Here is a 23044-nt window from a genome sequence, read left to right as displayed (position 1 = left end):
CGAGTGGCATGCAGGACCCGAGGTATTATGGGCAGGAGCGGTGATGGTGGTCTGGAGGCTGAGAGGCTGCGAGGCTGTAGAACGGACAGGATAGGTAGTTTGTTGTAGGTCAAGACATGGTATGGTGGACGTGAGGTGGTGAGAGCGGGTAAAGGAGGGCAGGGCCCTGGGTATTAGAAGCTGTCGGCTGCCCGTCTAGCCCAACAAGGGTAAGAAGAGCAAGAATGACCAGAAGGGTTAGGCAGGTGATGCAAGCCACGACACGACATTTGGCGCTACGCAGCCGGATCAGCCCTGGTCGCCTGCCAACTTTCGAAGCCCGCAGAATCGCCTCGAAGCTGCTCCGTCACGCCTTTGTCCGTCCAGCTTGCGCCAGCTTCCGAGCATGACTGATGCCCCCAATTTTACCCACTGGGGCCCATGACGAGGCTGCAAGAATTATGACGCCCATGCTGAAACATTGATCCTGCTTCACAATTATGGAAGCTGGCAGAAGGGCCTCGCGTTTAACCGCCCTCATCTCGGCCTCTCATGGGCTGGATCATGGGGGCGTGTCGCATGTCGCAACGTCGTACCGGCAAGCTGCCACCTGTCCTGTAATTGGTGCCGATCCCCCAACGGCAGCCACCCTTTTCGCAGAGGTGTGTGCTCCCACGAAACCGTTATCATCTATTGCGATGCTTGCCACCTCTCACACCCTGGCCCTCTTGCACACTGTTATCAACGCGTCCACACTGCCAGGTGTTGTCCTGCCAGGTGTGGTGCGGTTCGACACCTCGCCCCAATACCACATGACATGTGTTCCGAGTGCTTACAGCTGTACACTGGCTAGCGCGCAGAGTCGCTCTTTGGTACGCTTGTTGTGTCCGCCATGAGCTCCGTCGATGGGTAGCGGCAACTGCGTCTTGGAATTGGCATCTGGGGAAAGCTCCTGCTGGCGAGCTTTGTAGTCGTGCGAATCGTCTCCAACATCGTGTTCTCACTATACTGGCCGCTATGCATGCAGTGGAGATAGAGCAGAGTCGGTGTGGCCAGCCTTGCACGAATGAAACATGTCCGCAGCACATCCACCTACCCAATTCTGCTGTTTGTTGTCCTTCCTCGGCTATGCCAACCAGTCTAATCACCTGTCAAGGTTATCTAAACGCATCCTAAGTATGGACTTGCAGTAGGCTGCAGCAAAAAGCATGCAGGCGGGGGATACGCGTTCCCCGCTAGGTACCTAGGGGTGCTGGACAGGCACACGACGAGACTACTGCAGGTCACATGTGGCCAGGCTTTCCGTTACCCACTTCTCCGTACCTGTACCTGGATGCCACCCAAGCGGTGTGGAGCAGTTGCAGCATTCGGAAAGACAACTCATCCTGAAAAGTGCAGGTGTCTTCTAATCACGCCAGGTGGGCATGGGGCTTGCACACGGCATGTGGATATCAGGTGGGCCTCACCCGTCCATCTGCATCGACTGGGGCCTGTATCGAGATGTAGATTATCAAGGTACTCCCAAACATCAGTCTCGCACTTCTTTGACAGCGCATACGTTACGAGGAAGTCTGGAGCCAGAGTCAGTCGGTGTGAGTCTTGAGGAAGATATCAAGTTTCTTACATTGATCGCAGCAAGGAAGACACGGCGAAAACAGCGATCATGGTAACTGCTTTGAACATGTCAACCCCGTAGCGCGTATCTGGTTCCGTCTGTACATGAAAATTTTCTCCCGACCTACCTACACATGCGTGAACTGCTACACCTCTTCTAGCAACCTGTATACAAACAGGCCGTCGCAACGGTAAACACAGACCTCACCGCCTTGTTTTGACGTTCCTGTCTCACGTATTCGCACCAACCAGAGCAGTCTCAGACACACCACCACATCAGCCTTTGAGACATCTCGCTTCACCGCCCCTCACCGCTCTCAGTTCAACAAGAAAAACCAACATGTCTGCCGCGGCGGTTGACAGCGGGCGCTGGAGCGGTTCTGAGGTTGTGCTGCTCGACATCGGTGAGTCGCATGATCGAGTCCTCTGTCAACACTACTCTGCTCGGGCGAGAACGACTGCAATCCGCCACCACCAAGCTCCGATGCATGCAGCGTTCCTAGCTTGATGGTCTGGCCAGCAACCGTTCGTACCACAAACACCTACGTGCTCCAACTCGCGCCATCGTGTTGATGCGCTCGCCCGGCTGCTCTTACCCCAGACTTTGTCGCCACTGCAGCCATCCAGATAGCTTCAGCTGCGCCCCGCAGTTGTCTCACCGTTGCACATAGCACGTTTTCCACGAGACAGTGCTGACCATGTAATTTGTTTACTTGTAGAGGGCACAATTTCGAGCATTTCCTTCGTCAAGGATGTTATGGTGAGCTTTCCTTAGTTTCATGTTCAATTTTCGGAATTTGTCGAATCATTCTGTTTGCCATCCCGATATTCGCAACTTCCCCGCATTTGGAAGCGTGATCATCGCCACCAAGCCCAGCCAAAACATCCGAGCGGTCCGTACGTCCATCCCATTAGGAGATTTTCCGGCAATCGTCGCGTCCCTTGTTCACTGTTTACGAGAGGCCTGGCTCGCCGCGAAGATCTGTTCACGTCGAATTTCCGTCATGTATCACGCGACGCACGCTGAGGTCGCAGCTCACGATAGCCGCAGTACCCGTATGCGCTTAATCGTCTCACGAGACTAGCACGCGACACCTGGCTTGATCCGGACTTTCAAGACCTCATTGTGGGATTCCCGGAAGAGACCAAGCAAAACGCCGATGCCCTCATCGCTCATGTGGAGGATCTGACGCGTAGAGACATCAAAGCTGTATACCTGAAGCAGCTGCAAGGTTCGTGTTGTAGGATTTCCTTTTCTTGCATACCGACCCTTCCATGTCTCATCGTTCGTCATATCACATCATCACAAGACCGAGGCGCCGACAGCGCGCTGTCCCAGATTAGGATCGACCTCGCATCATTCGGGCCGGTCTTTGAGACCAAAGCATCTCAGTTATGATGGTCTCCGTTGCGACTGTATGGTATTCATCACTACGCGTCACTCCCTCGATGATGTTGAGTTGTAGTGCGTTGCCTATCGCAACTTCACCACAATTATACCCACTTTAGCGTCGATCGCCTTATCTCTTCGGACGTTATCGGCTGCAATGCTTGTGTCACTTGACTAACACTACGTAGGACATCTCTGGAAGACGGGTTTTAGTGATGGAGATCTCAAGACTCCGCTCTTCGAAGACGTAATACCGACATTGGAAGCCTGGAAAGCAGCTGGTAAAACGCTGGCCATCTTCTCGTCTGGAAGTGTGCAGGCTCAGCTGCAATTCTTCTCGTACGTACAGGTTGGCGAGACGACCAAGGACATCAAACCCCTCTTCTCAGCCCACTATGACACTGTGAACGCGGGCCCAAAGCTGGAGAAGAGCTCGTACGAGAAGATCTGCAACGAGCTTGGTCAGAATGTGTCGAAAGTGACCTTTCTGACTGACAACGTCAAAGGTATGCGTGCCTCATGTTTACATCACCGTGTGTGTTCGTCCAACCATCTTCGCATCCCAGCTTTCAGCTACCCCGCAAAAAACTTCCTTTGTCACATCAGATTCAAGTCTTGACGATAGACGCATCTGAAACACAGCAATCTCATCGACCCCCACCTCATCTCCTACGCCAAAAACGGCACGCCCTGCATAACTTATAAACCTTACTACAACCTTACCGACTGACTCTCTTCAAACAGAAGCCGAAGCCGCAACCCAGGCAGGCGTATATACTGTCGTCGTCGACCGCCCCGGTAATGCACCGCTATCCGACGACTCGAGAGCGACGTTCAGTGTCATACAGAAATTGACGGATCTGCCCTGAGACAAGCGCATGGGTAGCAATTAGCGGAGAAATCACAGTTACGACTGATTTCACAAATACATGCAACTTGACTCTTTCAATTAAAACACGTATTCCTACATGACACAAGTACCACGCACCTCTCCACTTGCATGCCCCCCTGAAATCCGATCGTTTTTCTTACGCGTTGTGAATACTTCTTTCCATGTGTATCTCTTGCCTGTGCTTTGTTGCACGGTCAGCATTCCCGATATCGTGGTTTGGGAGAGATGTGAAACACGCTGTGCTTCAGTTGGTGGGGGGCAGAGATATTGATTTGTGCTGGCTGGGTAGTGAGGGAGGGGTACGAATGTGATGTGCTGATGGAGTGATAAGGCTTTTGTTTGGTGCGTATTGAGATGTGATGGTGATGCTGGGAGATGCGTTGTTTGGTGGAGATGAGGAGTGTATGGGTTGATGTGCGTCGGTGAGTTCTTTGTTTAGTAGGGGTGAGGAAACTTTCTGTAGTACAGACGGACACTTGGTCTGAAGCGTGTTCGTGCTGATGGTAAAATTTCGATATCGAGTAGTCCAAGGTGGAGATCGTGTAGACATAGTCTGCAGACACTGACTTCTTAGTCTCTATGCACCAGAGATACACCTCAATCGAGCCCATAGCATGTTCAATCGCCTATGTGTTTACTGATCATCTTTCCGGATTTCCGATCAATTCATGTTTGACAATGAACATCTTTCATATTGGAAGAGTTGTGATAGTCAGCTTCTTTGTTGTAAATCTTACAAAAGTCTTCTCTACAATGGAAGAGCGTCGTGAGTTTGTTTGGCTTTGTCGTTCATACTTATCAGCGCCTTGTTCGTTTCTTGTAACAAACAGCTTTGAGGAAAGCTCGTTGCCATAAAATCTATCTCTATATTTTCTCGGTCACTTGCACTTCAAAACTGTTTTCATCGTTACTGCTGTACAATCAGCTCGAGTTAGTAGTTGTCTTGACATACACCACAATCGTCGGACTATTTCGTCTATTGTACTATTTGTGAAAACACAACCACCATCAGCGCCGGATCAACATTCGAGAACATAGCATCATGGACATTCCCACCGCATTTAGCATGGCAGACACTCTTGCCCCAATCCCCACGGTCAGCACCAGCACTTCCATTGTGACCGCCACGCAAACTGTCACCGAAACCGTGACCGAGACCATACAGAAGATTATGGAAACCACCCTGTCCAGCGCACTGCCTCGCGGGAGGCATGTACAACGCAGGATGCCGTCAATTCCGGCGCGCATACTCACTACTCTCGCTCCCACCTACTCACGAGCATTTGGTCGATGGGGTCAAAACAATCCTGTGCTTGCTCGCTTTATCCTCGCATCTGGTGGCATCTTGGCTGGGACAAAATTGTACAGGTTATCCAGGGTGATGCTCGCGCGTGCGAGGAACTTTGCACGTGAGAGGAAACGCTTGCGGAGAGAACGGCGAGCGCGACGCGTACAGGAAGTACAGAATGAGGATGATGAGGATGATGAGGATGAGGATGATCAATCGGATCGAGAGTCGGGAGGAGCCGAGGATATGCACGACAAGGAGCTTACCGAAGACGAGCAGATACAATCGGATATAGAACAGCAGGAGAAAGACCGTGAAGAACAAGAGAATATAGTGTTGGGGTCAAAGAGTAAGACTTCGAACGCAGGTACTGCGACGTTGCGTCCGACTGCTCGAGTAGGTGTCGAACATGATGCAATTGCATCACCTCACGCACAACCAGCCACGGAAGGTTTTCACAGCATGAACCCTAGTACTCCACAAACTCCATTAACCCAAAAACATCGCGACCAAAACGAAATGAAGGGTTCGTCCGCTGCTGGAGGGCATCATGATCGGCCTCAGGGCGAGTCTTCGCAACCCGGAGCTCCTACTCCGACTATCACTTCATTGAGCTCACAATTGCTAGCTAAGACATCCGAGATTCGAGAACTTGCCAAAAGTCAAATGACAGAACACAAGCTTGGACCTCATGAATACAAGCAACAGTTAGCCACATTGTGGGCAGAATATGAAGTGCTGAAGAAACAACGAGGAGAAGAGCATGCAAAGAGAGCCGCAGAGTTATCGGCCAGGAAGATCCAGATGTCAAGTTCGAAAACTCTGGGTTCAGTTGCATCAGGTACCAAGCGCAAGCTCTCACTGCACGCCGAGAGCCTGGAAGAGGCGAGTGAGCGAAGTAAAACGCCTCGATCGAGCCCTCTGGACGATAAACTGAAGTTGGACTTGGGCAAGAAGCCTTCACTGCTGCCCTCACGCAGCCTGACAAGTGGGATACCTATAGGCTCACCACTCCGACCATCTTACCCTCATCGCGAGAGCGGCGGCAACACCATACCTGCGAATCCTTTGGATAATCCTCCTCACTTGCCGCCTCCTGGCGGACCTCGTCGCGCACGGAACATTACGGCTTCACTGCTCAACAACGGTTTAGTTTCTACAGCCATTCCCTCCTCCCCCAGCGGTAGCCAGACCGCCACACCCGCATCCCTTCAAAGTACACTTCGCACGTCGGAAATTCCAGTCCCGTCACCCAATGATAACCGCAAAGGAAAACATCCTCAGAGACCCGAGCCCAGCACACCTGCACCGGGTCGAAAAAGCGCGCGAAGTACTAGAAACACCAAATCCATGAACGTGAACACTCTCAGCAAGCGCTCGGTCTCTCCTGAGAAATCTGACGAGGAGCAATCTGGACAAGCGTCGCAAGCGTCGCCGTCTGTGAAAGATGGTAAGAGGAGTGTCAAGAAGAGAGTTCGGATAAACTCTAAACTTCTAAAGCATGAGGAGAGAGAAGAAAGGGAGGAATGAGAACGGGATGCTCGCGTGTTGAGGAGGCGTTTCGGGTTTGGAAGAGAAGCTTGTGGAGATGTGTTTCTGTACGGTAGATAGGGCCATACTGTAGTGTTTTGTTGAATTGTATTGTTGTTTCAGTTTTGGCCGCCAGTTGTTCTTTTTTCGTATGTGCAGTACATGAGCTATCTTGGTTCGATCATCTCGAATGGATCATGACCTACTTACCTTGTCTGTCTGAACAACTTGTTTATCAGTCGAGCGACTAGTCCCTGCCGTATGATCGTGACTTCGTCCAACTGCGTGTTCCACACTTCACATCAATGTCAGACTTTTGTCTAGAACAACGCAGACACAACGAGAGCATTGCAGCACCCGCCAGCTCGTGAGCAAACACGTTCTGTCACATGTCTTCCATCACAGGTCCTCCCCGTGAATCATTCTGCGGGTCCAACATATAAGGCTCACTCCACAATGCTCTGCCATCTCATGCAAATAGTTGAACCACATGTCCACAGACACCCCCCTGTTCTCGCGCGAGGACTACATCAAAGCACTTGCCCCTGTCGCTATCTGCTCAGCCTCAAATCATTGTCCCATTTGTCAAGAAGAATACAACGACCTCCACACACCAGTTCTTCTCCCTGGTTGTGGGCATATCTTTGGGCGTACATGCATCCATGAGTGGCTCAAGGGTGACGCGAACACATGCCCCCTGGATAGAAGCATACTCTTCCTTCCGCAGATGCAATCCGACTCGGACGAAAGCCATCACTGGTCTCTCATTCCCCATTCATTTCCTGGCCCAGCCCATGCCACTCGCCGCACACGCCGTGATAGCGGACAGGATAACTACATGTTCTCCAGCGGCGAGATTATCGGAGTAAATGGCGCATTGACACAAGAAGGCTGCTGTCACACGGTCCGCGACCTCTGGCACCAGACGGGCTTCTTTTTCCGACAAGCGAGCCAGCGCGTAGATGATCTAGATGTCTTCGCAATCGACGAGAGCCTGCTGATAGGGCAAATCAGGGGGGTGTTGCCTCTGGGTATCCAAATTCCGGATGAAGCGTGGCCGATGTTGATTGGCATAGTCAGAACGATGTTGGTATGGCATCATCAAGCGTGGGAGGATCGATGGCCAGAGGGGAGAATTGCGCATGAAGAGGTGTGGAGGTTTGCGGAAGATCTTTGGATGTCTTGTGGAGGTGATGCTGTGGATTGATGGACCCGCGAAAGGCGAAGTCTAGTGAGGGTCTCCACCCTAGGCCTGATTTGGACGTGGTCGCTCAGTTGGAGCGTCGAATCGCGTGGCGCGTTTTTTCGCGCGCCAACGGATGCTGTTTGGTCCCTCGAAGTTCTCACACATCATGATTGATTTCCGTCTTGGAAGTGCACCTAACTCTCCTCTACTTTTAGAATTTCAACGCGTGTCGAGAACATAAATACTCATTCATAGACTGCTTCTTGAACGGCTACCAGACAGAGTGTGTGCCGTTGTCAGTGAAGCTTCTGCTGGTTAGGACCTTTGTCTGTACTATCATTGAAGTGTCGTCTTTCATATGCTACTTTTCCATTGACCATTTGAATTCTAGGCCCATCGAATGATCCAGATTTGTTCATCTGCATAAGCATATGACGTAGGGAGATGCAGGCGTTGCTATGACTAATACCCTACTATGTTTCACCTGAACCTCTTAATCATCGTTTTGTATGAGGATATCGTGCATGCACTCTTTGGCTAAACTTGAACAGCCTTCAAACCAGTCGACGTGCTTATTTGCCATCACACCAATGGATAGAGCGCGCAAACGGCTCGAAAAAGAGCTCGACCACCTCCGCCAGAACTCACCTGAGGGATGTTCAGCGCAACCAATGGATGGGAACCTCTTCGAGTGGATAGGGACAATTGAGGGTCCACAGGCATCACCATACGCGGGCAGGACATTCAACTTTGTTATTCGTTTTCCTCAGGACTATCCTCTCCAGCCACCGACTGTGACTTCTGTTACCAAGACCTACCACCCCATTATTGATAGTCGTAGCGGCTTCATCGGCTTGAGTATTCTCAGTCTTGACTGGTCCCCGGTATTGACAGTATCGCAAGTCCTGCTGAGTCTGTCCACATTTTTGGCCAATCCGGATCCAGGAGACGCTGTCGTCCCTGAGATAGCACATGAATATCAGATGGAAAGATCCATCTATGAAAAAAACGGCGATGCAATGGACGGAAAAGTTTGCAAAGCACACACTAAATCTAGAAGCAGAGTTATCATAGGAATGATGGGCGCAAGGACGGGTGCAACTGAACTAAGTAGTCAGGATGGTGGCTCATGTATAAACCATTGACTTTAGATACTCTAGAACTATTTCGAACCAAACCAGTTTGCTGTCAGATCTGATGTCCACTTGCCATGTTTTCTTTGTGTCGTAGTCTTCCTGCTCAGCAATGATAATGAGTTTTGGAGCTTGGTTGCCTCAACTCCCACAGATTATTGCAACACTTCTTTAAGCCATTTGAATCATACTTGGTATGCCTCAACTGTGTTCGGACAAAAGTTGTGGGGTGGCATAAGTCACGTGCTGATTTGGGAGCCGTGCTGAAAGGTTCACACCTCGCCCTCGCCAACACTTCCATTTCTTCTACATCCAGCACCCACTCAACCACGGTTGGATAGGTGTGGAACTGCGCTATTCATCTCAACCTACACGTCGCGTCTCAAAGTTCTTTAGTTCGCGCAAGCGCCACCACAGTTACTAATCATCGACCGGCAAACTGTCCAGAGGTTTCTGCCCGCCAAAACTTTTGCTTTCACGCGACAAGAACTCTGTTCCCGTTACTCTTCTGTATCGCTCCGTAGGTCTGGGTTCTACTTTCACGTATCTCAGCAGCCTGTAGGCGCAATCACAGCAAACGCTTGTTTTATCATTCCATATAGAACTTCGTCATTCGCTTCAGTCCAGTCGCAACCACGGAATCCTTACGCCAAGATGGCTTCCAGCAGTCGTCCTCTTTACAATCCATCCGAAAACAATGTAGCTCCGACGGTTCTTCCAGAACACGCGGTAGGGTTCATTGACCTGAAGACCTTGACCGATATTCACCGTTATCTGAACGAAAGCGAAGTTGACACCGACATCGAGCTAGCCATGTGGATCAGGAAGCATTACCTTTACAAGCCCATTGGCCCAACGGAAGAAGGCAGGATCATCCGCACAGCAGAGGGCTTTGCACAGCTTGACAGGGCCTATCGACGCGTGCGGAATCTAACAGGAAAGGCTCAAGACAAGTGGCCATTCTTCGACAGAAGTTGGAAAACTATGTCATCTGTAATGGTACGAAACAACTCTCGTGGCGAGTCCGCTCCCGGTGTGAGCCTCCCGAGTATGAAAGGTGAGGCGCGCGATTCGCCTATATCTAACGACTTGAACCAGCACGATGGTTAGTTTCACCAGTAAAACAGATCATTGAAACCCTGACATAATTTACTCACTTTTATCAGATGAAGCTGCTAGAACGCCCACACTTCAGGTGCCATTCGGGAAGAGGCCACCCGGCCAGCCCTTGACTATGAAGTCACCTCACATTCATCCAGTCGAGACTACGCCTGTCACTCTTTCGCATCAGAGGAAATCACAGTCTCAGAAGTCATCAGAGGGTAAGCGGATGAAGTCGCGAGGACATTCAGAGCAGCGACAGCCCGAAACAGTCACCTCGCGAGAGCTCCCACAATACACAGGTATGTTAACTTATCAATTCGTGACATTATTTCTCGTCATTGCGAGACGAATTGTGTGGCTTCGTCCAAATTAGCAATTGAGAAACGTTTGCTGATCATGGAATCCAAGATCTTTTTAGTGAACCAGGACGTCAGACTAAGACAGTATCTGAGAATCGGGGCATAAGAACCAGACCTGTGGCGTCGTCATCTCCTTTTAGTTCTCTAGAAGAGACACCGCCAATCTTGACAATGGATGAAGACTCGTCGGCTATTCTCGAGGGTAGGGTGAGTACTTCGTCTCCCGCAGAATCAAATCAGCTGGTTCCAATTGAAGATGCGGGCGGCGGTAAGATTCGCGGACCCAACGGACGCTATTTGCCGAAGAAGGACCTGGTTCCTGCAAAGTCTCTTCGCTCTTCAATCGCCGCACGAGTGAGATATGCGAAGAAAGGTTCGTCGCTTTTGAGTAAAGTTCATCTAAACAATTTGTGCTAATAGTCTATAGAAAGTACTGCCGACACGGATGGGTATATCTCACCTTTGCCTGTTAACAACCGAGGACAGATCAACGGAAACGCGACTACCTTAACACTTTCTGCACAAGTTCCTCCCGCTGCACATACGTTTTCAGATCATACCGATAGCGAACCAGCAGGTGATACGAGTTTCAGTGACATGGCCTCAAACAGTAAGTTTGGCTGTTCCAGTTGCTATGTTCTTCTCTCGGAGGTTGCTGTTTTATACCAACCTCTTTCGAATCGCCCTCTCACGGTCATATTTCAGTCACTGACGCAGCACAGGCTCCGCCCTACAATACAGTCTTGCCGCCGAAGCAGATCCTATCGACTCCAATCTCGACAAACTTCCTTCAGGATTCGTTCGGAGGAACAAACGAAAGAGTGAGCTTGCGAATCAACAAGGTCAAAACAAGCGTGCTCGAGGTGAGCGTGCTAAGCATGATAGCACGGCCAGAAAGTCTCACACGACAGATCGGCATGTTGCGGAGACCGGCCGTGAGGAGCCATCAACACCAAGTGAAAGCAGCGCAGCAGCCACGAAAGGAATTGCTACTCGACGAACGACGCGTCGCTCAGCCGTCAATAGTCTGACACCTTCGGATTCTCCTGCCTCTGCGAAGCCCACATTGACAGGCCTCACACCAAAGAAACACAAGCAGCAGAAGGTGGTCGAGGACGAGAACACGACTATGGTCGAAGACGAAAATGAAATGGAAGAGGAAGAAGAAGTAGTAGAGGAAGGGGACAAAGATTCCACCGCTGATTACGAGGATACTGTACCTACTTTCGTTGCATCCAAGCCCACACGGCCTATCGAGGATAAGATCGTGGCACGACCAGTCACGGAAGCTAATGCTGTTTTGGAAGCTCTTGCACCTGTGCTACCGCCACTAGCTTCAGTGAGCGATTTGCTTGCTCTTGGTCTGAGTAAGACAAGTGCCCATGGCAGGCAGCTGCACCCTAAGTTGTCTGCTGTGCAGAAGTCCGCCACGGTAAACATTCGTAAACTACATGCATCAATCGACGAGCAGACAGCGGGCATTACTGTCAATGGTGATCTGCCGGTTGATGCCGATGATAGCTGGGTCAACGATGGCGTGAATGATGCTCATGAAGTCGCCGACTCTCCAGCTACACACATCAGCACCGACGCTTCCGACAAGGTTATCGGTAGTGTGTTAGCAGCTGCATCAACAGTAGGAGCTGCCTCCGACAACGTAGTCAATAGCACCTCGTCAGCTGCACCTCCCACCTGTATTGGATCGAACACCACCACTACTGTCAACGCCCAAGAGATGGTACCAGGCACTATCGAGTTCGTCGCACGCATCCATACTCGAGGTGGCATTACAGAGATTCCGCTCACTGATAACTACCTCACTTCCGATATCGAGACAATCAAGCGCTATGCAGAGTGGAAACAACAAGAGGAAGGAATGGAAGTTTCGTTCAAACAGTTCAGTAGGATCTTCGGGTTTGCCAAGAAAGGTTGAAGGGTTCAGTGGGAACAACTATGAGTGATGCATGGACGGGTTGGTGAGTGTTTCTCAGCTAGAAGGATCAATTTCGGGGAGAAATCTCATGTGTGGGACTGGCATAATATGCTTCTAATGCTGCAGAGATCCGGCAGCGATTGTACATGGTCTTCTTTCCTCATAACGGGTAGTCAGTCAATCCATGCTGAGATACAGCGCAGATGGTAGAAAGTATCTTATATCATCAACTTGTATAATAGTGTTAAATGATTCACTAGATACCATCTTCACGAAGCACTTGTGTGCAACGTTATGTTCATTCATGCTATAATCGATTAACCAAGCCGGGAACTAATCAATGAGAAGAACTCTAAGGGCAAACACAGCTCGTTGTCCTTCCCATTGCTCTGAGTTGTATCTCAGGCCGTTAACTTCTCCATTATCTTTATCGCCTCGCATAGACTCCTCCTTGTTGACAGAACATACAGTAGCGAATATACATGCGGCTGGGACAGTACAAATCCTAATTGTAAGCGCTATTGTAACGGTAGGGATGTGGGTAGTGGTAGCAGGAGGGGATTGTAAGCAATGCCCTCAAGGTTTGAGGTTTGTATGAAGTTTGTATAAGTTTGTTCTTCGCGAGTCGAGTTCTTTAACCTGGAGGGTAATATAGTTTGGAAACAATGTAACACTTCTGAGAACCTAGAGGACGAGGGTCTGGTGTGTTTTTATATATGGATGAGTAGGGGATTGGGGATGGGGACAAGATATCAATTCGTGTTCGCTGGTGATGGCATTTAACGACTAGAATTGATGGTGGTGAACGAGGTAGTGGCATGGTATTGGGAGTCTCACTTCGCCCTAATGCTTTTACATCTGCAGAAAGTAGACAATCTGTAGTTTTTAACGATCCTGCCGGGAATAATACTTGTCGAACCTGATCAGTCGATATCTCCGGCTCGCCATCAAGAAACTTTTCCAAGCAAGATGGAGACTGTCTTGCCAAACCAAAACGCGCAATAAACGCGCCTCACCTCGCAAAATATCGGAGGGTCAAGGATGCTAGTATCATAGGGTTGTGATATGAGGTCTGAAGCTGCAAGTAAGACGGGCTTATCAGCCTATCAGTCACATGTGAGTATTTGTCATTGATACTGGGAGAGGACGGGGACGTGGTCTGAAAAGCAATATGTTCACGTCAGTGTCAATCCGTTGGTGGAGGTGGATGCTCGACAGAAGCAGGTCTTGGCAGGGTCCACCTACTGCGTAAGCTGAGCTGTGCCCATGGCGGCCCATATTGATCGCGTACTCCACCTACCCAAAACCTGTGATATAGTTGCACCCGCAAACGTCTCGCTTGATCACGTCGTGCACGTTCTGTGCCTTCCCCTCATGCATCCTCGGAACCGTTGATAGGGTAGCGGAGAGGGCAATGCAACCCCCGAAACCCACATGGCTGCTGCGGTCCAGGCTGCTCGTGTACGCCATCGTTAGCTGCCTCCTCATCGCCCTGAGTACGCCATTCCAGTTGGTTCAGTTCGCCTGTGCCGCCGAGATCCTCGCCTCTCCTGGACCCGGAGATGCCAGCCAGCTGGTGCTGCCCGCGCCCCTCGATGAAGAGCTTGTACTCGCAGAGAATGGCCAAGCCGAAAGAGAGGACGCAGGAGGTTACATGCCTGACTTTGCCTACTTTGCGCGGAGCCTGCTGGGACGACAAGCACCGGATGTGAGAAAGCTGGTGAACAACAACAAGACGGAATTAGACATAGGCCCCGACGCCACTACATACTTCGTGTTGGAGGCCCCAAAGGGGAACAACAGCGTTTGGATATCTGCAAACACTTGTCAGCAGCCTGTGCCTCAGGGTAACCAGACGGGCCCAGCCTCGCCCCAACTCACCATGTATGTCTCGACATCAACACGAAATCAGAAGCCTGGGCCAAACTCGACCGACCATCTTGCCACAAATAATACAGGCGTTGTATTCGACGGCGGCTTCGCAAGCTTCAAGGCCAATGCCACTTCGAACGTGTACATTGGAATCTCGGCACCAAAGCTCAGCGATGACTGGTTTGGAAGTTGGCACTTCGAGGTGGCCGCTGGTACAGATGGGCTCTATCACAGCTATAACGACTCGAATCCCTTTCTATTCATGGTCGACACGGACAGCGAGTCTGCACTTTTCATCACCTATAACCTTACCGCATCAAACATAAACGCATCCAATGAAACCGAAAATGTCGATAGATGGAAAAACAACAATCCTTTCACCATGTACGCCTTTCCAGCCAGCGATCGTACACCAGTGACGGGGTTGGAACACTCTTACTGCGCCGTGAAAAGGCAGTTTACCAACACGACGATCAGCAATCTCACTACAGATACTACCATCACGACACGATTTGGTGCCGGATACCCCAAGGGCCAGTTCCACGTCCAGGGCCTCGATGCCGCCAAAACGTACAATGGCTTTCTGGTTGTACAAGGCAACGAAGAAACATGGCAGCTACCTGGAGTCGGGACAGTGAGAGCCGGCGGCAAGGTCTTCCAGCAGTTCAACTGGACTACGAAAGCAGGTAGGTTTGGCCTTTGGGCTACCGTATCCACTTTCTAGCAATACTAACAAATCTCTCAGACGACTCTTGCCAAGTTCTCTTCGACCTCGAGTTCTGCGACTCGGTCGCCTATGCGGTACCTTCTTCGCCTGACTTCAAGCTCAACGACGCCAAACTCAAAGACCTCTACGAAAAACAAGCGCGCGAATACTACCAGAACTTCGAGAACTCACTTGACCAAGTGGCCTGCGATGCCCCTTCCGAGTCTCAGTACTCACTTGCCCGTACCTGCGACCATTGTCGTACGGACTACAAACGATGGCTCTGCTCCGTCCTCATACCCCGATGTGAAGACTGGACTGCAGAGGATTCTTGGCTTCATGAGCGCAATATTAACGCCCCTTTTCCAAACGGCACTGTGCCTTACGGAGGAAATCTAAGCAAAGAATTCAACGAAACCAAGAGGGATCGTTTCGCGTATAGTCAAAGTCGCAACTCGATGATTGATCAGAAGATTAGCCCCGGTCCGTATAAGGAGATGCTTCCTTGTGAAGACTTGTGCTTCGACATTGTCAGGAGCTGTCCTTCACAGCTTGGCTTCGCATGTCCCAACCCCCCTGCCAGGGAGCTTTCATACGGTCGGCGGGATCCGACAGGTGATAGATTGACATGTAGCTTTCCCGGCGCTGTCGTCAAGTTGAACGTGCAGGGAGCGGCGAGCGCGTTGAATACGCGCATGGGGAGTGTGGTATTGATTGCGTCGTTGGTTGTGACTCTGCTTTGGATATGATATACTGGCTATAGCTGCTGTGTATGGCAGACCACATCGGGCACTGTTAGGACAAATTACTGCACTTATCGTATGATGTCGAACAACCTGCTTTCCCTACCGGTAGTTCGTTTTCCCGTTGGCTTATTCCACCCTTGTATTCATGACATAGCAAGTAAAGAGGCCGCGCGGCTGCCATTATTCCCGATATATCTGAAAGAGTCTATTTCTCCTGAACAGTAATATACACAAACGATAGAGGCTTATGAAGTCCAAAAAGAAGCCTTTTCTCTACAACTTCTAAACTTGCTTTGGTTCTACGTATCAGTTCTTAGTGAAGTAAACAAAGAGGCGTACCAAAATATTGATGTTCCTGCACATGCACCAAATGAGCCCTACGATTCTTGAGCTTTACCCCTTGCGGGTAAGTTTGCGGCGACCGTGGCAGCGTACTGCCAGTCCCGACCGCCTTGTCGTGTCGAGTTCGAAGTGATCCATGCGAAACTCCTCGCAATAACCAATAACACGGAGTCTTACGCGCATGGGCATCTCCCACTTTTCCATCGGCTCTTTCCCTCCGAGCGTCATTACACTTCTCCACACCTCCCAAGCTGCCTTGCAGGAGTTCGGTCGAATGAGATCAGGTGGTGTCTCCTAGGTGATCCTGGAAAGTAGTCTATCATGGCGGACGCTCGCCCGGCCACTTCCGTGCGGACCGCGCGGTCGCACAACAGCTGTGATCGGTGTCGGAGCAGAAAGACAAAGGTAGTGTGATTGATACACATTGTACACGACCGTCACTGATTGGAACCGTAGTGCATTGATCCTGGTAAGGCTCCATTCGCCAAGTAGACAAGTCTTGCTGTGGAGGACTGACATCTTCCAGTCCCAGGGCCATGTCGCTATTGTGCTCGCACGGGCGCCACGTGTACTATTGCTACACCAAGAAAGAAGCGGCCGTACTACCATGTCACCGAAGAAGAGTATCAATGTTCAATGCGTATACTCCAGCATTTCTTCCCAGACCGCGAGTTGAATTTAGAATCGCTTCGAACAATTGTGAAAGCCATCTCTGATGGCTCTTTAGCTGCGTCGCCAGTTCAGAATGCCGATAGGCTTTTCGTGCAAAACCAAAAAGCGCCGGAAGACGAAGAAAGTCCCCAAGATACGGAAGCTCAGGATGTGGACGACCTACATGAATCCCTGGGTTGTATGATGAGGGACTCTCGAGGAAAATTTCGATATGTTGGCAATCACAGCGATATACCCTTCAATGGCGCTGTTGGGACCTTGGGCAATCGAACCAGAAATCCTGCCATCATCGCTTCACCCAAACTTGGTTTGTACCCGCCTGCTTTGTCGGTCTCATCGCCGTCCACAGACGCTGGTGGGGAGATGAGCTACTACCTCCCAGCTCGAGCCTTATGCGATCATTATGTCTCTAGGTTCCTCGAAGACGTACATTGCACTTACTGGCTATATCCTGTCGAGAGTCTGCTTAGGCGAGTGGATCAAACATACTTGGGCACGGCCCCAACGTCAGCGACAAGCTCGTGGATGTGCTCCCTCTATGCCATATTCGCCATTGGGGCAAGTCGCCATACAGATTCTAACGTCTACTCACCGCAGTCGAATCTAAATACATCGCTAGATCTAAAGACCTCTGCAGAATACCTCAATCTTGCGAAAGAGTTGGTTCCAGCAGTATACGATGAAGCAGATATTGATAGTATACGCGCATTGGCGATTCTGGTTAGTTAAGTTCTACGATCTACGTCTTCCTATCGCTAATGAATATCAGAGTGTGCTTCTTGAAAACATGTGCTCTCGAATTAGCTCCTATCTATACATAGGAGCCAGCATTCAGATGGCGTATTCCCTTGGTTTACATCGTGATCAAACAGAATCAGGAACAGCCATGGAACGCGAACGAAATCGACGAATATGGTGGACATTGTTTATGCTTGATCAAGAAATAGCGTCTAGAAACGGCAGTCCGACCATCATTGACGAGCGAAACATGCGGATTACCACATTGACTCCCTCTGAGCAGGTTTGTTCTACAAGACCGACACATGTCTTTTCGAGAAACACTAATGTTTGTCAGATTCTATATCCCGGGCTACATACACCGCTATCATGGCTACCTACGCTGCTGTCTATGTGCCACCTAAAACGAGAGATCATACAAGCTCTCTATACAGAACGTTCAGCAAAGACCATTTCCTTCTCAACAGTATCAGAGTTTCTCCTTTCGCTTCGAAAATGGTACCACCAGATGCCAGCTCACCTGAACCACAACAACCTTCTGCCTCCAACACACAGACGTGCTGTGGCAGTCCTCCATCTGCATTACTGGAGCACTACTATCCTCCTCACTCGCCCATTCCTTCTCTATCTCGTCATCAAACACAGCACTATTATCTCGTCTAAGAAAACATGGTTTGACCGAATGGGCAAAACATGCATCGATGCAGCTGAAAAAAGTCTTGCTATATTGCAACAGATGGCAACCGATGGCACGCTGTCAAGTCTTACGGCTTCTGACAGCACGTGCATCCTGCGTCTGGTCATGATCTTCCTCCTCGCATACGCACACACGAGGGTGCATATGTATCGCGTGTACATCGATAACTGCATGGCGCTTTGTCGTAACATGGAGCAGATTGGATTCACCAATATGGTGACAGAGGAAACCGCCGTACGGCTCGCGGATATGGGAATTATTACCACAGTTACCAGAGCGCCGAATGTAAATGAGAACGAAGATGGGAATGAAAATGCCACTGCGGACGTCCATTTGGACGATGAGCTGGTTGCCCAGATTTGGCACGACTTTGACCCGTAAGTACCTGCCTTTGTTTCTCACCCCTCACCGTCGTTTCGCCAGTCTGACCACGTTTACAGGAACTACATGAACTCGTTGCAGTTGCAACAGAGTCTGGATGTAACTTTTGATGACCTAGGTGCTTTTGATGTTAGTTCTGACCTCTGGAGTTTGTAATTTCATGGGAGCCAAATTCGCCCCCCCTTCCTTGATAGATATGAGTCGCTCAAGGCGTTTTCGATTCTTTACCCGTATACATGGTCGGCCGAGTATTCTTCTTAGATACATATAATAGTATTGCTCATGGTCCTACCCGTTGTGTGCTCCTGTTCACCTCACTGGTAGTCATTGCCTGCCTCGTCTGAACTGGTAGTGAAATGCTACATTTATCATGAACAAGGTACAGCATCAGCTTAGATACGTCATTACATATTGAACTCTTGGAAGAACCACCCCCTAGGTACTCGGCATATCCGGTCATCACAGTTGATCCCCATTACAAATGCTACGTAAGACAAGACAGGGTAAGGATAATATGCGAGAATTGTCGAATCAAGTTAGTCTAATCGGTCAAGTAAGCCCTTGTGGTTCATCCTTCAAACCCTTGCATAAGAGGAGATGAGAAGGATCCTGCCCCTGCCCCGACAAACCCACGTTTCATCATAACCCAAGGGTATTGATAGTGGATGGAAATCGAGGAATATTCACGAGCCGGGTATTACCGCAAAAAACCCGGTCTGTGGGGAATAACGCTAGCAGCGGAAATATGAGGCTCAACGCAGGTGCTAAGATTAGCAGAGGTTTGACAACTCAATTCCCCTAACATTCCCCACGAACCATAGCAAGCCATGACAGCCAATGAGCTTTTAGTGTGCTTTAGCACCTGCACCCCTACTGAAGTTGTGCCAAATAGACCAGCCGAGAATTACATTAAACAAGATTATGTGTGCAATGACTGTAACAGAACGTGCATACATAGAAGCGAGACATGCCAAAGAATCAACGGAACAAAGAAAGGAGAAATAGAGAGAAGTTCATAAGCAAGCCCCTTGCCATATCTAGTAACGCACGAGCGGTTCAAGTTCCATTGCCGCGAATCGAATCGGACAACGTTAGCCTGCTGCGCGGAAGCCAAAGGAGCCTCCCGTACAAGGTCGTCTAGTTCCACGTGCCAGAGCCGAAGAGAGATTACCTACACATTTTAGGGCAGAATATCGGGCAGACTTGTAGGGGATTAGAAGGACTACTTTCTGTCTCTCCATGTTGCTCTTGATTTCTCGTGTCACAGCGCAACGTACTGTTAGATGTAAGGGCTTTGTTATTCAACCAAATCTGCCTGGTTTTGTAAAAGTTGTGAATGAGTATTGTTATTGCCTCGGAGGCCGGCCTGGGTCAAGAAGTAAGCCAAACATTGAGTAGATTCTATGCAGAACACATCTCTTCCCAAAATCTGAATGTTGCCAATAGACCGTGGCGCTTGTGCGCTAGGTTCGTATACAGCGGTAACGATAGCGCCTGCCGGGCGTTGCATCGCATTCGCGTTTAAATATTACCCATTGGCTCAAGATTTCGACTAGCAGAGAACCTGGCACAAAGCTGTTGATTGAACGTAATCGTTGTATCAAAGTTTATCCGCGTGGCCTAATGTCTACCCTCGCGATTTTGACGAAGGGCCGATAGGAGCATGTCTCCGAGGGAATCTGTTGGTTTTTACTCCACGGATTCGGACCTTGGTGAACTGCAATAGGTAAACCAACCTTTCCTTTATTTAGCGCGTTTGGTCGAGTAAGAATGACGACGAAATACATGATAGGAGGCCAAAATCTTTGCGACATGACATCTACCAGTAAGTCAATGTCAAGATGGAGAGTTGGAAATGCACTCATAAGATGTGACAGCGCCGATGCGCCCATGTGGCGCGATCTCCAGCCCAAGCCCCCCGTCACTCAAGCAGCCTCGAGCGGTAATCTAGTCAATTGACAGATCTGCTTTTGTGGCGTCGTATTGCCGGCATATGCACGTTGCAATGTGCCGCAACCCTTGTAGCCAAAGGAGCACCTGAGTTGTGATGACAGCAGCGATTAACATAGTAAGGGCGAATCATTGGAATTGAACTAGCGGCGAGTTGCATTTGGGTATGTTGAGCGACTAGTGCGAGGTACTTCCAACGTTTGTGACAAAGGTTTAGCTTGAATCGGGCATTCGGAACGTCGTTTATACCGGTGATGTCAAACGAGACTCCACGCCATCCTCCGAGGCTCTTTCCAATGATTACAAACTGGAGGCGCGTGAATTCGTGTCGCTGATGTACTGACTGAGCTCGATACCGTCGTAATTTCGGTTACATATGACATCGGTGCTATCTATAGAGTCACGGATACCGTTACGGTTGGCGCTGGTGCCGATGGTCGGTGGCCGGGAGTGAGTGATGTGAACCTCTTTCTGGACTTGAACGCCACCGTGCGCGTCGACTGAGAATCCTGTACCGGGTTCAGAAATGTATCCTGTTTTGACATGCGAGCCATTCTCTTTCGAAAACAGGCAGGCGACTTTCCCCAACACGCTTGAGTTCGATCTATCAGTCCTTGATCTTGTAGAACCGCTGATATCTCTACTTTTATGGCCTAATCTGCCTGTTGTTCTAGATCCCGAGGGGAACTTGTGTCGGAAGAAGTGCCAGAAGAAGACTTTCATAGCCGGTGCATTAGCGCAAAATGCACCAACATGGAGCTCCAGCATCGTTACGACAAAGAGTTTCCATGTCTCCCAAGAAACATCGTAGGTGTCGTAATATATTCTCCAGCAGTAGTACGCACGCAAACTGGCAAGCGCTACAACGCCATATCCGAGGGCAAATATACCAATGAGTGGTATTTTCTGACGGAGTGAGATCTGAAGGTTCCAGTAGAGAAAACTAGGAAGGATCGCAGTAATGAAGTCCTGTATGGCGGAGAGAAGACCCGCAACAAAGATGTCGGCTCCCTCATCGAAGCAGTGAAACTTATGTCCCTGCTTCACCCAAATTGGATTCCCTTGGTCCCAGAATGCCGAGATTGGGTTGCATCCAAAAAGGGGAGCAAGTGTCAGAGCGATAGTATATGCGACAATGAAGCCGATGCTTAACCAGGTTGCCCATCGGAAGTTGTTCGAGACTGCACGAGCAGATAGACGCCGATAGAAGAGGAGGATGGAAACCTTGATTAGACCAGATGTAGTACAAAAGAAGCATAAAATGGCGAGTACGTATTTCCTCGATAGGACAATCTTCTCCGGATTCCTGAAGACTTCGGTGTCCCAGACGTGTCGATCGAATGCTGTATGAACCGCTGCAGTGCGTTAGCTTTCATGTTGTATGAGCTCGAGAAAACCTACCTAGGGGAATTAAGACAGTCACAACAACGGTTGGTATCTGCGATGGTTAGCTCAGCAGCAGTCATTAAGAAGGTGCAACGCACAGTAGCGATCAACATCAACCAATCGTCCCATCCCGGAGTGCGCTGAAGAAAGATTCGGACCCATAATCTTGCCAGTAACGTAGCGACAGTGATAGGACCACAGATGCACGCAAGCAAGAGAACCGTGTTTGGTCTAGTAATTGGGTTGATGTAGTTGGGTGTAGGCCACGATTGCACAACCTCAAGTGGAGGGTGTGTACCTCCCGGCATCCTGGAGATACAAAGAGAAGTGACGTTTTGCGCAGATTAGGTGTTCGTGGTGAGAAAGACGTGAAAGGCAGACCGCAAGTTGATAAACGGCTGCCATATGTGCATCATAGTAGGTTGGTCTAGAATCAACTAACAAGGTGTGCGTTTCAATGTGGTGTAGCGAGGCAATACACAGCAAGTGTTCATGGAGCTTCTTCGCTACCCTAGTATGGCTAGCCGAAGAAGAAAAAAGGCATGGAAGTTGGAATAACGAGTCAAAAAGCCTCTTCGTGGTCTGTGTACGGGGAACTCTCATATCTGATCCGGGAGATCTATCAGAGAGTCGTTGGGTACTCGAGTCGTGGGGAAAAGGTGTTCCAGCCAATCAGTGTCGAGGAAGAGCTTGCCACATCTGAAGCCTTTGTGAGACCGGGCCTACTCAATGCGGCACTCCATGTGTTCATTTGAGAATCTGGGCGAAATAGCGGAGATTTAAGATTCCGTCTGCCGCCTGGGCATAAGTGGGACTCAACCCCTGGGGGAGTTCTCCCTCCACGGAGGCACTTGGACAAAATAGAGATCGGACCTGGGGTAGTTAGACGCTATTATCGCATCAAAATGACGGGTTTGAGCAAGAGCATCAACCTAACAACAATTTTGTCGTGATAAAGTCTGCTTCCTATATACAAATGCATGTCCGACATTCTGGCGGAGGAGTAAGATAAGAGAGTGTTGCACAACCGAAACATAACTCTGAGTGTTCTGTATCTCCGGATTTTGACACCGGCACCAATCCAAGTCTACAGGAGAATCAGACCAATTTTAACTGAAACATCGATGTGATGCGAAATTCTCTTCG

At 49.8% G+C, this 23044-nt stretch overlaps 8 protein-coding genes across 8 annotated transcripts; 7 read left to right on the top strand and 1 right to left on the bottom strand.

The window, feature by feature from the left end:
• Positions 1 to 1527: 1527 nt before the first annotated feature.
• On the top strand, positions 1528 to 3971 carry P153DRAFT_317535 (2,3-diketo-5-methylthio-1-phosphopentane phosphatase). Its single transcript, XM_033665025.1, has 4 exons — positions 1528 to 1997; positions 2679 to 2825; positions 3172 to 3489; positions 3728 to 3971. The coding sequence occupies exons 1-4, from the start codon at positions 1934 to 1936 to the stop codon at positions 3850 to 3852; spliced, it is 654 nt and encodes a 217-aa protein (XP_033523403.1). The 5' UTR covers positions 1528 to 1933; the 3' UTR covers positions 3853 to 3971.
• Positions 3972 to 4917: 946 nt separating this feature from the next.
• Positions 4918 to 6693, top strand: P153DRAFT_386206 (uncharacterized protein; the record flags this gene model as incomplete). The annotated part of the gene is made up of 1 exon (XM_033670508.1): positions 4918 to 6693. The coding sequence occupies one exon, from the start codon at positions 4918 to 4920 to the stop codon at positions 6691 to 6693; it is 1776 nt and encodes a 591-aa protein (XP_033523402.1).
• Positions 6694 to 6821: 128 nt separating this feature from the next.
• P153DRAFT_431827 (uncharacterized protein) lies at positions 6822 to 7900 on the top strand (the record flags this gene model as incomplete). Its single annotated transcript, XM_033672928.1, has 1 exon — positions 6822 to 7900. The coding sequence occupies exon 1, from the start codon at positions 7184 to 7186 to the stop codon at positions 7898 to 7900; it is 717 nt and encodes a 238-aa protein (XP_033523401.1). The 5' UTR covers positions 6822 to 7183.
• Positions 7901 to 8398: 498 nt separating this feature from the next.
• On the top strand, positions 8399 to 9058 carry P153DRAFT_367297 (uncharacterized protein). Its single transcript, XM_033668238.1, has one exon. It carries the CDS (start codon positions 8470 to 8472, stop codon positions 9022 to 9024), a length of 555 nt encoding a protein of 184 aa, XP_033523400.1. The 5' UTR covers positions 8399 to 8469; the 3' UTR covers positions 9025 to 9058.
• Positions 9059 to 9330: 272 nt separating this feature from the next.
• Positions 9331 to 12640, top strand: P153DRAFT_431826 (uncharacterized protein). Its single transcript, XM_033672927.1, has 5 exons — positions 9331 to 10117; positions 10179 to 10415; positions 10525 to 10848; positions 10903 to 11085; positions 11198 to 12640. Exons 1-5 carry the CDS (start codon positions 9667 to 9669, stop codon positions 12406 to 12408), a joined length of 2406 nt encoding a protein of 801 aa, XP_033523399.1. The 5' UTR covers positions 9331 to 9666; the 3' UTR covers positions 12409 to 12640.
• Positions 12641 to 13713: 1073 nt separating this feature from the next.
• Positions 13714 to 15998, top strand: P153DRAFT_367294 (calcium channel subunit Mid1). The gene is made up of 2 exons (XM_033668237.1): positions 13714 to 14966; positions 15026 to 15998. Exons 1-2 carry the CDS (start codon positions 13823 to 13825, stop codon positions 15733 to 15735), a joined length of 1854 nt encoding a protein of 617 aa, XP_033523398.1. The 5' UTR covers positions 13714 to 13822; the 3' UTR covers positions 15736 to 15998.
• A 108-nt stretch (positions 15999 to 16106) lies between these two features.
• Positions 16107 to 18892, top strand: P153DRAFT_29783 (uncharacterized protein). The gene is made up of 6 exons (XM_033664179.1): positions 16107 to 16479; positions 16531 to 16543; positions 16601 to 17466; positions 17516 to 17767; positions 17822 to 18558; positions 18622 to 18892. Exons 1-6 carry the CDS (start codon positions 16396 to 16398, stop codon positions 18716 to 18718), a joined length of 2049 nt encoding a protein of 682 aa, XP_033523397.1. The 5' UTR covers positions 16107 to 16395; the 3' UTR covers positions 18719 to 18892.
• Positions 18893 to 20689: 1797 nt separating this feature from the next.
• P153DRAFT_341421 (uncharacterized protein) lies at positions 20690 to 22384 on the bottom strand. Its single transcript, XM_033665921.1, has 2 exons — positions 21942 to 22384; positions 20690 to 21855 (listed from the first exon to the last, which is right to left on the bottom strand). The coding sequence occupies exons 1-2, from the start codon at positions 22204 to 22206 to the stop codon at positions 20813 to 20815; spliced, it is 1308 nt and encodes a 435-aa protein (XP_033523396.1). The 5' UTR covers positions 22207 to 22384; the 3' UTR covers positions 20690 to 20812.
• Positions 22385 to 23044: the final 660 nt, after the last annotated feature.

Source organism: Dothidotthia symphoricarpi (genome assembly GCF_010015815.1).
Source record: "Dothidotthia symphoricarpi CBS 119687 unplaced genomic scaffold P153scaffold_11, whole genome shotgun sequence".
NCBI lineage: Eukaryota > Fungi > Ascomycota > Dothideomycetes > Pleosporales > Dothidotthiaceae > Dothidotthia > Dothidotthia symphoricarpi.
This window is presented reverse-complemented; position numbering and strand designations above follow the sequence as displayed.